The 15167-nt window shown below is 36.6% G+C and overlaps 1 protein-coding gene across 1 annotated transcript; it reads right to left on the bottom strand.

Annotated features, from left to right (window-relative positions):
- Window positions 1-2910: 2910 nt before the first annotated feature.
- Window positions 2911-13952, bottom strand: LOC129367579 (syndecan-2-like). Its single transcript, XM_055042121.1, has 5 exons — window positions 13649-13952; window positions 6982-7120; window positions 6422-6600; window positions 5761-5983; window positions 2911-5632 (listed from the first exon to the last, which is right to left on the bottom strand). The coding sequence occupies exons 1-5, from the start codon at window positions 13706-13708 to the stop codon at window positions 5469-5471; spliced, it is 765 nt and encodes a 254-aa protein (XP_054898096.1). The 5' UTR covers window positions 13709-13952; the 3' UTR covers window positions 2911-5468.
- Window positions 13953-15167: the final 1215 nt, after the last annotated feature.

The following is a 15167-nucleotide window of genomic DNA, read 5'->3' as shown; positions in this document are numbered from 1 at the left end:
TTTATCTCTGTTGTGCAACACAGTATCATGTTAATTACAGTTTTAAAAACAAAATTATATGTACTTTTCTCATTCTGCTAAACCACTAAGTCTTTTTTTCTTTGACTCCTACAAATTTAAATTTAAAGCATTTAACCAGCTGTGTATTTCTGGACAAAAAAAGAAAACCATCCATGCCTAGAAAATGTTTTGGATCACAACACCCAAAGGTTTGTAAAAGAACAGACAGAACAGTTTGATTATGATTGAATTGAATGTTTGACAGAAATTAATGATTCTGTTTCCTCACACAGAGAAGTTGTTAAAACTCTTTAAAGAAAAAAAACCCACCTGGCATAGTGTTTACTGGGCTTGGGCTGTGTCTGATTCCTCGAGTCATCTTTGGACCCACTGGTGCCATTACTCTGTAAGCTTTTTGTTTTCATAGAACATAAGCTTGACTTTTTTATTTTACTGCCTATCTGTACTAAACTGAGCCAGACGAAGATGTTGTTTCTTTCAAAACCTCTGACAGGTTAACTGACACATTTGAGTTAACTGGAGACACATCTATTCATGTATGTTAAGGCCACATCTTGAACACACTGCTTTCTCATTTGACACAATGGCAAAGTCAAAAGAAATCATCCAAGATATAAGAAAGAGAACTGTGGAGCTGCAAAAGTCTGGTTCCTCCCTGGGAACAATTTCCAGATGCTTGACGCTGTAGCATTCATCTGTTTATGCAATTATATGCAAGTATAGAAACGATGGGAATGTCCACCATTATACCAGTTGGGAAGGAGACAAGTTTTGTGAGCGTATTTTGGTTTGAGATGTTAAAATTGACCCCAGAAAAAAGTCAGAAAACCTTGTGAAGATCCTGCCTGAAGCTGGTGGGACAGTCTCATTGTCCACAGTGAACTGTGTCCTGTTTTGGACACTGATTGAAAGACCACTCAGCAAGACGAAAGCTAGAACTCCAAATGAAAGACATAACAGGCAGGCTGCAATTTGCAAATGCACACAGGGACAAACATCTTCATTTTTTGAGTCATATCCTGTGGTCTGATGAAACTGAAGTGGTTTGTCCATAATGACTATTATTACATTGTATAAAAAAGGGGGCAGCTTGTAAGCCTGGGAACCATCCCTATTGTGTAGGGGGGTTTGTAGCATCATGCTGCGGGACTGTTTTGCTACAGGAGGAGGTGTACTTATAAAATAGATGGCAATCATGAGAAAAGAACATTGTGTAGAAATATTGAAGCAACATCTTAAGACATCGGTCAGGAAGTTAAAGCTCAGGTGCAAATTGGTCTTACAAATGGACAATGATCTTAAGCAAACAGCCAAAGTGGTTATAAAGTGGCTTATGGAAAACAATCAATGTTTTGGCGTTGCCATCACAAAGCTCTGATCTCAATCCCTCAGAGAATTTGTGGGCAGATGTGAAAAATGTGTGCAAATCATGCATGAATGTCATGTAACCATATGCACTGTCTGCATTGTGCATGAGCTGAGGCCTAAAATGGTGTTGGTACATCTGGATTAGTGCAGGTTCTTAGCAATTGCTTCACAGCTAAATATGTAAGCCTTAATCTTCTTGTAAACATTTCAGTTGCAATAATAATGCCCAGTGCTTGGAATGGATTGTATCCGCAGTGCAAAAAACACAGCACTTATCTGCCCACATCCCAATCTGTGGTTTGCATCCTCCAGCTTTCTTTACCACTAATCCCCAGCATTCCTCTGCAATCACTGTTGTCCACTTAAATTGTTCCACCCAAATTAAGTTAGTTTCACAAAACCTACTTTTATACAATATGAGATTATGTAAAGTGCTTTTGAACTTGTAATTTACTTTAAGATGTTTGCTGTCACACAGAGGACAGTAAGACTTTAGGAACATTTTTACCCCTTTATTTATGTGTGTATATACAGTACATTTTGGAGTTCCCTCTCTCCATCCACCAGGTACAGAAAAACTTCTGATTATTCGAAATAATCCAAATGTTGATTAATTAGCTTCAGCCATTTACTATTTTACAATATAAGAATAAAAAAGAAAAATGGCGAACTAGTGATCTAAAGATGTACAAATAGGTGCTTGCACAAGATTGTGAAAGTATTTGTATCATATTTCTTCTGTTTCTGCTTTTTTGTTACACCTAAATCTTTCGAACTAAGCAAATTTTAATAATAGATAAATATGACCACAGCACAGACAAAAGGCAGAAGCCAAGTTCATGTATTACAGAAAAACAAAAGATAAGTGTGAAAAACTATTTGCACCCGAAACCTAATAATTGCGGGTGCCACTCTTCATGGCAACTGCCATTAAGGGCTTGTGATCCTGAATGGCGATGTCTTAATTTTCACCCACTTTTCTTTGCAAAATTGCCTTCATTCAGCCAAATGGGAAGATTCGTAAACCTGAACGACTCATTCAGGGCCCTGCAAAAATATCTCAATCAAAATTTAATACCTAATGTAATCCATTAGGTATTAATGTAACCCATTCATTGGCAGATTTATTGGAGTCATCACGTCATCACAAAGTTAAGATTGGTCATGTTCCAAAAAGTGACTGATATCACTTTTTGACAACAAACAGTTGTCAAAAAGTGACAACTTTTGGGGTCAAACAGTTCAGACATAATTCAACAAAGTTATTTTTTGCCTCTTAATTTGCATTTGCTTTGCTCATAATAAATGAAATAATTAAGAAAAGTCTTTTTGTGTTTTTCTGGCAATGCTTTCTTGCACAAATGTACTTACCAAGAGGTTACAAAGTAATGTACAGACTTATCCACAGATTCATTTGGAGATTGTTCAGTTGACATAAGTTTGCAAAACCACAATATTGTTTTATGTTAGCAAAAATTCAAAAATGTTCAGATTAAAAAAAGGCCACTTTCAACATTGCAGTAATGTCACATTTTTATTGAGAAGTAAATTTTATGAGATCCACCAACAACACAGTTCCTCCCACAATGCATCAGCGTTTTTGGTGAGTTGATTGGTGCTCACATGATTGTTTTTGTTTCTTTGACTACAAACAAGTCAGTCCCTCTATCTTCAACACTGATAAAAACAATCATTTTTAACATGCTCCATTTTAAGTATGTACCAATTAAATTTATAAGATTTGTTTTTTAGATAAATGACATCTATGCTGCAAATCAACATTGAAGTTTGTCAACGACAAACCTCAACGTAGCTGACATTAGAAACAGCTTACGCAAGAGGAAAAAAGCATCTTTTATTCTAATCCCCAGTATCACAGACATAATGTGGTAATCTTAGAAAAGAGTATGTGTAAATTATGTATAAATTAAGATTTAATTTACTTGCCATTTATGACAAAAGACAGAATGACGCATACGTCACCGTGTCTCATTACCTACTGGATTGTAACAAATGCTAAGCCACCGTTTGTTTGCCTTTGTTCTGGTTTTAGCAACGGCCAAAGTCTTCTGGACAGCGCTGCGGTGACCTCTGACATAGATTATGTTGATTTTGATTGAGTGCAGCTCAAAGGTCAAAACCCAATACTAATACTGTAACAGCACAGCAGACGAAAGCCCTGCGAGAGGCACTGACGGTTTGAGTGTTCGCTAAACACCACGTTAACAGAAGGTCGGTGACCACATCCTCCCTTTTATTCCAGCCACAGTGAATAGGTAGTTTGCATTTGCATTCAGATAACTTCATAGTGTCTCTTCTATGAACAGATATGGAAACAAAAAAAAAAAAAGACAATGACTTTTGATTTAACATGTAACGAAATACGGCATGAAAAGAAACACCAATTCAGTAACAGTTAAATTCTTTATGACATTAAACAAAATGAATAAAAAGGCCTGAAATCTCTCATTTGGTAATATCTTGAAAATGAGGCCTAACTATTTTCTCAATCCTCTCTGAATCAACCACTAATCTCAGTTATCCAGATAAAAGCATTTCTGGATCATCTTCCTGGTATTCAAAAGGATACATTTTGAATCTCCAAGAAGCATCTATAAAACAGTCTTCAACATATATTATAGGCAGTGAGTAAATAAAGTCCATACATAATAAAACATCTAACCTTCCTATTAAAATATTGCATCAGCTGGGTGTATATGTATGTGCTAATAAAAATGAATACCACCCTTTTGTCATTGCTGTAACCTGTATTATTACTGCAGCTCACGCTAAGCTTCTTTGGCCATTTGAGGTAAAGTTTAACAACCAGGTAATAAGCCTATAAAACTTATGTACATGCATATTAAACCAATAAAAAGAATATTGTAGTTCAGAAACAGACCTTTATAGCCGACACTAAAATAATAAGTAACATGTAATGCTTTTACTTTAACTCCAAACCCTCTTTCACAGCTGCAAACAGTGGACAGTTGAGAAGGAATGTGCTCTGGCGGTCACCAGACACTTTGGTCACTTCTGTGGGTTCTGAATTATAGTCATTAGCTTTGGCTCTACCTGTTCCACATGCCTGCAGAACTCAGTCACCAAGTCAGATAATCCTGAAAATATAAGAAATGTCTGAAACATGCGATACCTGAAGGACTGATCGGGAATGGAAATCTCTTGGCGTACAGAAATATATCTTCTAAACATTACCATCAATTTTTTTAAAAAAAGATAAAGCATATTTATTCTATTTGGTCAGTTTCTACAACTGTTAAATACCTTCAGAGAGGAAAAACAAAAAACATACATGTATATTGAACTTGTACCTGCAGCGTAAGAAAATCTCTCATGGCAATACTGGACAGCTTATGAAAAGATTCATTGTCATAACAAAAATATTAAGATTTCAACAAAGAAGCATAAAAAATGAAATACAACAGAAGTGAACTAACAAAGAAAGCATGACCTCAACAAGAACAGGGTTTGTTTTAAGGACCCTTTGAAATACTAATATATGCAGTACCATTTTAATTAAAAGCAATCAAAACTACTGGAGGCAGGTTTTCTCTGGGTTTTTTTCCATCTTCTTGTTGAACTCCTTTAAAAAGGGACAATGAATTACAGTGTGATTCAGCTGAAAAGGTCTGAAGGCACAGTGTTAGAACAAGTTTTAATTTGATAAACATACAAAATTAGAACAACTGTGGTCCATTTAGAGTGAAAGAAAAGTTCCTTTTAAAAAAAAAAGTTCATTCAATATTTTTGCCACGGTCCTTCCCAGGAAGGAAATGACACAAATGCATTTTAGGAGGAAAGCATTTGTTTCCTTATGACTCTTTCTGCATAGAAAGCTGAACATTAAGTAGAGAAAAGCATAAAATGGTGGCAAACACAAACAGCCCGGGATGGATGAGGATGCAAAAAAACAAAACAAAACGTATGTCTGCAGCACTGGAGGAGAACAGACACTTCAAACTTCATCTGAAGGAATCTTCTTCAGCTGTTTAAAGATCCTTATTTAGTCCTGATCGGAAGGAGCCAGACTCCACATTAGATTGACTCTGCTGGTCAGTTCAGGCATAGAACTCCTTGGTGGGCGCTTTGTGATAAGCTGTTGCAGACATTTTGGTGTCTCCCAAATCGTAACTTCCTTCATCCTTCTTCTTCATGCGGTAGGCGAGGAGGAGGAGGAGGGAAATGGCACAAAGGAATCCAATCACTCCGCAGGCAATGACAGCTGAGTACAAAAATGAGAAAAATTGACTTTATTTGCAAACTTAAAGTGATACAAAGTCATCTTGAAAAAAAAAATTCAGAGCCTTATGTGAATTATAAATCTAACTAACTTATAAAACTTATCCTCACCTGCAAGAACCTCTGTCTTCTCCCACAGGTTCTCAGAGGTGACTTCCTGTGGAGAGTTGAAATTAATCCGCAGCTTGTTTTTGTCACTTTCAACGTTGGTCTGGTCTTTGGTTTTCTCTAGGATATCTTCATTCATAGGAGGGCTGAAGTCAGTAGTTGCATCAACAGGACTGGCACTTGTAATCAGGTCTTCATCGACAAAGTTAGATGTGGAATCTGGAATCTGTAGACATGACACATAGACATGACACATTTGAAAACAAACCTGGCACATTTTCTAGTTTTATTGCTTTTAATTAGTGTTCACATACTCCACAGTGCAGCTATTTACATTTTATCAACAAAAACTAGAAAGCATGCAACAAAACCTTTTCAAATTGTAAACAAAATTGCTTCAGCAGATTTTTTTTTTTTTGTTCGGTTTCATTTTCCCATTATATCAAATTACAAAATATATGAAAAACACAAGCAGTGACTGAATGTGTGTGACCATGTATATGTGTATAGAAGCAAATTATAGCTGATTAAAATAAAACTGACATCATCAATGAATAAATTAACATAACAGGGACATAACACCACCAACAACAACAACAACAACAATAATAATAATTATAATAATAACAAAGAGTAAAATTAAAATGATGTCTGTTTGTTCTACCTCATCAGTGTCGTCTGCTGTAGGTTCTGGATCCTGCCTGCCTGCCGGTGTGGTTTGTGGGTCAGAAACGGAGCTCACAGTCGGCTGTGCTGGAAGTGGCAGCACCTCTTTGTAAAGGATGCTCTGAGAGATGTTCAGGAACCTGAACACTTCGTCTTGATCTGACAGGATACTGAAACCTGTGTCGAAAGTAGATTTTAGGTGTAAGAAAATTTTTATTTAAACTATTGAGAGAAAGAGTCAGCAAGACTTTCAGAAAATTAATGATGTCTGAAAACCCCCAAGACTGACAGTAATGATAGCTTTGCAATAATGAATATTCATTAATTCAAAAGTATTATTTCAGTAAATGCAGATACTCTGTACAGTTGAGTGATTAAAACATAGATAAAAATCACACTTGTTTATATAACTGGTCTCTTTTCTCATTATCACAAAAAAATTACACAAAATATTATGATGAAATTTAAGTTTGTATCTCCCTTCTCTCTGCTGGGATTTAAAATTTGCATTGAAATAAAACCATAAAAATGAGCTTACAAAAGCAAAGCCACTCTTACCATGGTCTCCAGACCCTGACCCAGAGCCAGATCCGTCATCTTCACCGTCTTCATCATCTATGGGGACGTCACCTGATCCTGGTTCCTCTATGTAAAGGTCATCTGCTTGGGAAGGAGTTGAAAGGGACAGGACAAGGAGCTGGAAGACAGAAGAAAAAGAGTACAGTAATTTAAGGGGGGGACACACAAAGAAAGACAAAAAAGGAAACGAGAGACACTGATGCACATAAATTCACAGTTTCAGAAATCCACCCACTAATTGAAACCACGTGAAAACCTCTGCAGATCTAGAGTAAGACAATACCTCTCGTAACCAGTGATGTATGCAGGCCAAATATGCTGGAAGTGTGCACTGCTGTCTGTGAGAGAAACCATGGTGTGAGCTGCAGCCATTCTATTGTACGAATAGTTGGCCTAAGCTGGATTTATGCTCATTTCATGTGTCATGATTGTAATTTGTGATACTCCCCAGAGCCAGACAGCTGAGAACAAAGTGTTTTTGAGTGGGAGTGAGAGAGAAAGAGATAGAGCAGCTTCAAAGACAACAGACAAAGCAGACAAAGTGCATACACACGTTAAAAAGGTTACTGCCGTCGCTCTGGATACCCTCCTAGCAACCCAGCGCTCCACAAATGTGACGTGCTAAAAACCATTGAGAAACTGCATGCAAAGCCCAGTCAGTGAGGAGCTGATGCAACGAACACACCAGGCAGGCAAAATGGAAAACAAGAGAAGCCTGATAACGACTGAAATGCTTAAAAAAAAGTGAAGGAGAGATGGGAATCACACAGTTGGTGTTAAGACAGAAAGATACACACAGACATGGATGAATATGGTCCTTTGAGACTTCAGCTATGTCTGGTATGTATACTATGCTTCCACTAACACAGGTGCTGAGAGAGTTAGAGAGAACGCCTGGAGAAAGGGAGAGAGCGGAAGAAGAGACACAGAAAAAGTTATTTGTCTGACAAAACAGGTGCTGAAGACAACAAAAGGTGTGAGGTAAAGTGACTGACTCAGTTATACTACGACTACTGCTAATGACTCAAAGTCAGCATTACAAAGAGATCATCAGTATCAGCTTTAGAGAAACAAGCGAACGTGCGGTTAAAAAACTCACTACAACAGCAAATTTTTGTCATATGCTCTCGCTTAAGGTGTTCAATGGACCAAGCTTACAAAACAATGAACTCCTGTTTCTGCCTCTATTAGCTGTGGCTCACATCTCTTACAGACAAATGACTCATTTGAGGTAAAACTAAAGCACACCGAATATGCTCACATTGTGGCAACAAAGAACATTTCCACAGGTTTCTAAAGGCAGTAGAATCTAGGCTAATGCACAACATGGCTAAATAACAGAAGAGGCTCCTGTTTTTCGCCAACAGTTAAAAATCCAGATGATAATGGATTCAAATCTCATTCCTATTATGTTGGAATAAGATGAAAAGGACCGAACTTTTATCTTATTCCAACAGATACTGCCAACAATTAGACCAAATGGCTTTAAATTCAGAGTCTGTGCTGATGAAGAAAGATAGTTGTTCTCTTTAAACTGTTTGAGATTCACCTCCAATTGAGGCCAGACATCAGTTGTTTAAACTGCGTCTGTTGCAAAGCAAAAAGAGCGGCTCACGCCCACCTCTACAATGGCCTCAGCACGGCCCTTGGGATTTTTCCACATTTACTCACAGGACAACTTCAAAGTGTCTTGTTGAGATCTGAAGTAATATATGAACAAGAAGTGGTGCAGAAAGGTGAAATTAAAGAAAGACAATTTGCTTTGACTTTTTTTTCCAAACAAAAATCTGAAAAGCGTGCATTTGGACTCTGCCCTACTCGGTCACTCCTTTATAGAACCAATTAAGAGCTGTAATGCAAGCCTTTTAACATATGTCACCACAACAAAACACAATTGTTCCCCTCCTTTTTTTTAATGTGAATTCATTCAGACTCACACTGATGGAATGTAGAGGTTATAATAAACAGCAAGTTTCCAAATCTTGCACAACAGCCAACCAAATAGATTCCAGTCTAGAATTTACTGGGCCATACAAACACAGTAATTGCTTTAAATCAAAACCATTTAATCGTAAATCTAGCTGTAGGGCCACTCTTCTGCCAGAGGGTGGATCCCCACTTCTTTTTTTTAGCCTTTTAGACTTTTTTTCTGCCCACACCATGATTCTGCCACCACTATGTGTCACATTGAAGTTTGGGTTGTATTGTGACAAAAAAGTTGATTAAGTTTTCAGATTATTAGGAATGTGTCAGGACACATTCTTAATAGCAGTGACTTTGCTGCATCAAAGGCCTTCAAAGACTGCAATGAGTTTGAATTTAATTTAGGCTTTAGTGAACTGGCAGCTAATGTTGGGGACTTCATGAGTCCTCATCATCATCAAAAGATAAAAAAGGAAGATAACTGATATAGCTATCACAATATTACAACATTGTAATTGAATGCTTATATTAAATGAAATAATAAGACTAACCCAAGATAATGCCCTTTAAGCAATTTGTTTTAGCCTACTAAACGTTAAACAAATATTATATGTTTTGGTGGATAAGTCATTCTAATATTTTATTCCAGTAATTTTTTGTTGAACTATTACTTTGATTAATAGACATAAAGACCATATTTTTCTGTTAAGGTAATGTTTTAATAAATCTAATGGAAACATATAACATTTATAAGCTATAAAGAGAATCATAAGTATCCACACTTGAAATCAACAGAGCAGACCTCATGATTGTAAAAAAAAAAGAGAACAATTATGCATAAAAAGTAAATTTTCATACAATCATAACATCCCTCCTTGCTTATTGCTTTTTCCTATTAAGTGAACAACAATTGTTGAAACATAAAAGCCAAAATGCAACAAACGAGTCAATACTCTGTGCTTTCCTCGCTAAAGATATGTTGTGTGTGACAGAGTTTGCTGGTAGATGTGACACAAAGGTCAAACATCTGGAAAACACACATATGCAACGTACATAGCGTATACACTGGTGTGGTTTCCTAAAGCTTTATCAAACTGAAGAGTTTACTGGAAACAGCTGGAGCAGGGCAGTGCAGCTATTTAAACATTCAGTGGGGGTGAGTGTGTTGGAAGAGTGTGTTATAAAATTTAGCAACCCCCTCCTAGCGTGTGTTTCTGGGGCTGACATGTAAATATTTCTCCTGGGAGATGGGAGCCAGTGAGTAGAGACAAGAGAGAGATTGTGTAACAGGCCAAAGCACACAGAGAGCCTGTCATCGTCATCGAGATACCTGCTTTACACAATACTGTGTAAAGAGAATGCATGTTTGATCAAGGCAATAAGGAACAGAATGTTTGACCACCTCAACATCAAGCCTGGATCTTTTTAACAGCTTCAGCGGTGTCAGAAATAAATAAATCTGAGCATTTTTGTTGTAGCTCAGCAGGTCTTTGTGATCTTTAAACTTCAGAGAGTAGTTTGCAGACGTCTAACTGTGACATTATCTGTCACTAAGGGGTTCAGCATGGAGATAATGACAGAGTAGACCTGTAATGTGAAGGTCCTAGTTCACACAATAGGAAAATCATTAGAATGTTTTAGCTACGGGAAGAAAGGAGGAAGAGGGATCCTCATCGAAAAATAACAAACAGCCTGCCTTGGTTTATTGGGTCGGACCTGAAGTGGTTGTCTTATCTCTAGCCAACAATGCCGTGACTCAAAACTGTTAAAACCTGAAACTGCAGCTACGCCGCACACTGCCACAAGTAATACCAGCCCACTTTTATTTACATTTCATTATATCTCATTTTACTGCGCAGTGGAAGAGTAATTCCACTGCCACATGTGCATTTTGGGAGCAGGCTTTTAAAGTGCCATAAAAAGACTCATTAAAACCAGTGTGACAATGTGTCACTGTCTTCCTCCTTCCTTGTGTGGTTCGGCAGAAAACTACGTGTGTTCCACGCAGTAACGGGCCTGCCTCGACAAGTCCAGAGGGACTCACTGTGAGTCATCCATCCAGAAAATGACACAACTACCAGCCCACATGCTGGCATGGACCAGCAATTTAGGCCTGGAGCCTGTATTAGAGACATGAAGTAAGGAGGAATCTGAGCAGAATGGTGAAATAAGTATCAGCCACCATTCTGGGAAGATAATGTTTCTGTTGCCTCTGAGAAAAAAAGAAACACAATTAGAGATGCTTTTTTGGGGTGGAGGAGAATGCAAGGCTTTCATTTTCTTTAAGGCCTGATTTTCAATGGTTTCCTGAGAACTGCAACAAATGATAGAGAAAGGAAATTCCTCAATGAAGGTAGGAAGTTAATCCCCCATTTATGCATCGATGCATGACTCCCATCAGCCACTTCATTGTAATGAAACTAAAATGCATCAACGGTCAACACGTTCACCTGGTTCCCGGTGATTTGGTTTTTCACCTGGAACCACTAACAAGGAGTTTTTGGAATTATTATTTTGGTTTTAAAATACATAAGACTATAAATAAATGTAGATAATTTTATATTTTTGGGTTGATTCTCTTTTGTATTCTTCTACAAAAAAAAAATCACTGACGAAGAAAAACTGAAAGTTTGTTCCTTTAATGACCTAAATTTTCCAAGCAAAACATGCTTAAAATAGTCTGTGATGTTACAAGTTGTTTTTTTTGTTTGTTGTTGTTTTACTTTTATTTGTGATTCTTGCAATCTAAAATTACAGATTTTAGATTGCAAATCTAAAATCTGTAATTTTCAAATGTTTGTGGTCAAATTGTCAAATTTCTTAAGGCTTTATTTATGCCATGACATAATCTTACAAAACCCTAACATTGCTTTTCGCTTCTCTCTTTCTCATCAAGTTAAATAAAGTCGTGACATCACTGGTCATATAGGGTAGAGGTGTATATATATACATACACATCATTTCAGATATGTTTTTGTGATCTTTATTTACAATATTTGTACCATAATGAAACAAAGAAGCAGGACAGCGCCTTTTTGATGTACATAGTCCTATAGTCACTACGTTCTCAAGATTTATGTGCCTTTCAGGGAGTATGATGAAAAAATATTTATACTTCTCTTTGCCAATGGATTTGTTTTTACGATCCAAAGCTATACTTCCACTGTAAATTTCACCACAGAAAAAAGAAATAGCCATTTACAACAATTTATTTGGACTGTGTTTTGTTAATTTTAAAATATAACTTTTGTTATGTCATTATTGCTGGTTTCCAATAAAAAAAATTATCCAAAATCCAAATCACACTGGGAATATCAAAGTACATGCAGTAGGCTTGTGTGATTATGGAGTGAGAATAGTGGGGAGTCTCAGTCAGTTTTGCTTAGTTCAAATGACCAGATTGATTTTTCAAGGTGATTTATTTGAGATACAGTTTAACATTACAAAGGATCAAGGCTGATGCCCAGTGATTGGTTGGTGAATCTATATTTGCAAAACAGATGCATTTAAAATGAATTTAAACAGAACTTCAAAAACTGAATTGGAGAACAAATCAACTTTCGGAGTTGAGACTGCCTGAGGTTTCACAAATCATCAAGCCTGGGGTCTTACGATCCTCTTCAAAAATTAGACTCCATCAAAAATGAAAGAAAACTATAATGTGTATTCATGTGTATCAATGCATATAGAGTTGTTTTTTTTCCCCCCAATGCTACTTTGTGACTTGGTAGATCAAGAAGTCTGGCAGCTACTGATCTACAGAATAAGAACAAACAAAACAAAAATCCAAACAGTATATCCATAACTCTAAGTCTTGCTCCCCACCCCTCATTTAGCAGAATGGTCTCAAGTTTCATCTCCCTTTCTTTCACAACATACAGTCCATAAATCTTAAAGAATCGTTTTATGGGGTCTGTGGCTCTCACTCTGGATTTTTTTTTAAAAGTCAAGTCTTATAAACAGATTATTATTTTTAATACCTAACACAACAAACAACTGCATTTTATCCTATTGTCTCCAAGAAACTTTCATGGAATGGAACTGGTACAGCTGTAGCTGTAGAAGAATCCTGCCCAAATATTGATATTTCTTTTCAGATTTAAATTATTATTTTATTATTATTACTTTTTTAATCTAATCTGTGTATTAAACCCGAAGCCCAGGGTAAATAAATGGGAGTTCAGATCTCCAGCTTTTGGTTTAAATGTCAAAGCTTTGAGCCAGAGGCCAGCCAGACTTGTGAACTTGACACCAGCTGGTGGAAAGCTTGAACTTGGCTGTAATCCACAACATGATTATCAGCCAACATCTGTGTTCGTAACAGCATTTTTTACATTACCGCTTGATAATGTCATCCATGTTTACGTTTAACCTAATTATTTGTGGCACACTTTTGATTTGAAATATATATATATGAAAGTCTAAACATGAGACTCTATAAAATAAACAAATCACACCGGAAAAACAACTTCGAACATCATGAAAACACACTTTGGAGAAGCTCTGGAAAATGTTGACAATTCTTCAGGAGGAACGTTAAACGGAAAAAAAAACAAACAAAACCACCTGAACAAAAACAAACGTTACGAGTTTTCCAAACGCATTTTAACGGCAGGAAAGTACCTAGCCTGGACGTAAAAACGAGAACAAAACATTTAAGTTTGTCATTAACTACGTGAGCGAAGCCACCGTGAAAGCAGAACCCAAACTAAAAGCTCGTTACCTTGTCGCTGATAAATCCAGTCGACAGCGCGACGAGGAAGAAAAGGCACAGATTCTTCATCTTGACGACCAACAAAACAACGGAAAAAAGAAAAGAAAATGTACAAAGAAAAAAAACCTTAAGAATTAAAATCACAAACCGAGAAGATATCAATAGTTAAGATAACTGATGAGAAAACAGAACTGCTCAAAATTTTCGTGACGGTTCGACGCTGGAAGCGTAAATAATTTGGTTAAATCTCAGATACGTCGGGAACAACTCCCCAGCTCGGTGTGAAGCAAAGTTCCACTGTGGAGATGTTTAGACTGGCTGTGCGGCTGGGCAGCGCAATGACGTCAGCGCGGCGTGACGTTCATTCATGAAGGTGATGGGTTGGGGAGGGGGCGGAGGAGGGTTTGTTATTCTGAGATTGGTTGACTTGACAACGCGTTTATTTTTGTGATATTTTAAAAGACGTCTTTTCCACCTCGCCTCAGTTGTATTTTCTTTATTTTCATAAGTAAAATAATGCGAGCTTTTTTTTTTTTTCAATCGCTCAAGTGAAGATAGCTACTTATGGGTCCCGACGTTTTAATAAAGTATGAAACAACCCAAATGTTTGAGGAAAAACATCTATAAAGACATGTTTGATGGAAAAAAAGAAGAAAAAAAAAAGAAATCTTATTGTGCCTCTGACAGCAAAAACAGAAAATTCTCAAAACAATCATAAATCAGGCTGGTTTGTGACATGGTGCTGCAACTCAGATAGATGGAGCAAGGCGGTATGGTCTTTGCACACAGGTTGTGCCCTCTAGTGAAGAATGATAGTCAGAACAGAAACTAACATTACCTTTTTGAATTAAGAATTAAAAACGAAAATGCAAAAAAAAAAATTATAGCCCCTTTGGCTTTGTGACAGATTCCCAAACTGATAAGTATTAATAATGTCATTTCTCGTCTGTGTTGATTTTTAAGGGTTTTCAGCCTATACTTCACCTTGTTACACTGGTTCTATTTAAGTGATTTTTTTCCAATTCTAAAGGTCTACTAGTAATCAGACCAAGTGAAACGTTGTAATCTCAGTTAATTGTTTAATAAGAGAACAGTGACATGATAATAGGAAGGTTGAATATGTCTTTTCTCTCAATAAATTATTTGAAAACTTTTTGCACTTACTCAGGTTATCTATAATATCAATATGTTTCATACAAAACTTTATATTTTTAACCTAAAAGCTAAACCAAAAGGGCAATTTCATCAATTAGTGTAAACCACATAAAACAAACCATTAAGACTTAAGCTGCTAATGCATTAAGTTACTGATAGGATTTAGTTTGCCAAAATCAAAAATACTTGAACTGAAATGCCAAACACCTATTATAGCTGAACTTTTTTATTGAGACCATCTTAATGGTGTAAATAGAAATGCTTTTTAATAAGTATATTTATGACAGTTAACTAAAGTCCCTTTGTTAAGTGTTGAATAATAAATCACACTAAATGCTGTTGGCAAAACTTACAAAAATCAGTGCCAATTATT

This window comes from Poeciliopsis prolifica, unplaced genomic scaffold (genome assembly GCF_027474105.1).
Source record: "Poeciliopsis prolifica strain line A6 unplaced genomic scaffold, Auburn_PproV2 SCAFFOLD017, whole genome shotgun sequence".
Taxonomy (NCBI): domain Eukaryota; kingdom Metazoa; phylum Chordata; class Actinopteri; order Cyprinodontiformes; family Poeciliidae; genus Poeciliopsis; species Poeciliopsis prolifica.
This window is presented reverse-complemented; position numbering and strand designations above follow the sequence as displayed.

What these genes read in the sequence shown, in the direction of transcription:
- LOC129367579 (XM_055042121.1), bottom strand. Translation starts at nt 13,708, where the DNA reads ATGAAGAATCTGTGCCTTTTCTTCCTCGTCGCGCTGTCGACTGGATTT. An exon ending in CTGGATTTATCAGCGACAAG is followed by an intron (nt 7,121 to 13,648) that starts GTAACGAGCTTT and finishes TCTGTCTTCCAG; the next exon opens with CTCCTTGTCCTGTCCCTTTC. An exon ending in GAAGACAGAGGTTCTTGCAG is followed by an intron (nt 5,633 to 5,760) that starts GTGAGGATAAGT and finishes TTTTGTACTCAG; the next exon opens with CTGTCATTGCCTGCGGAGTG.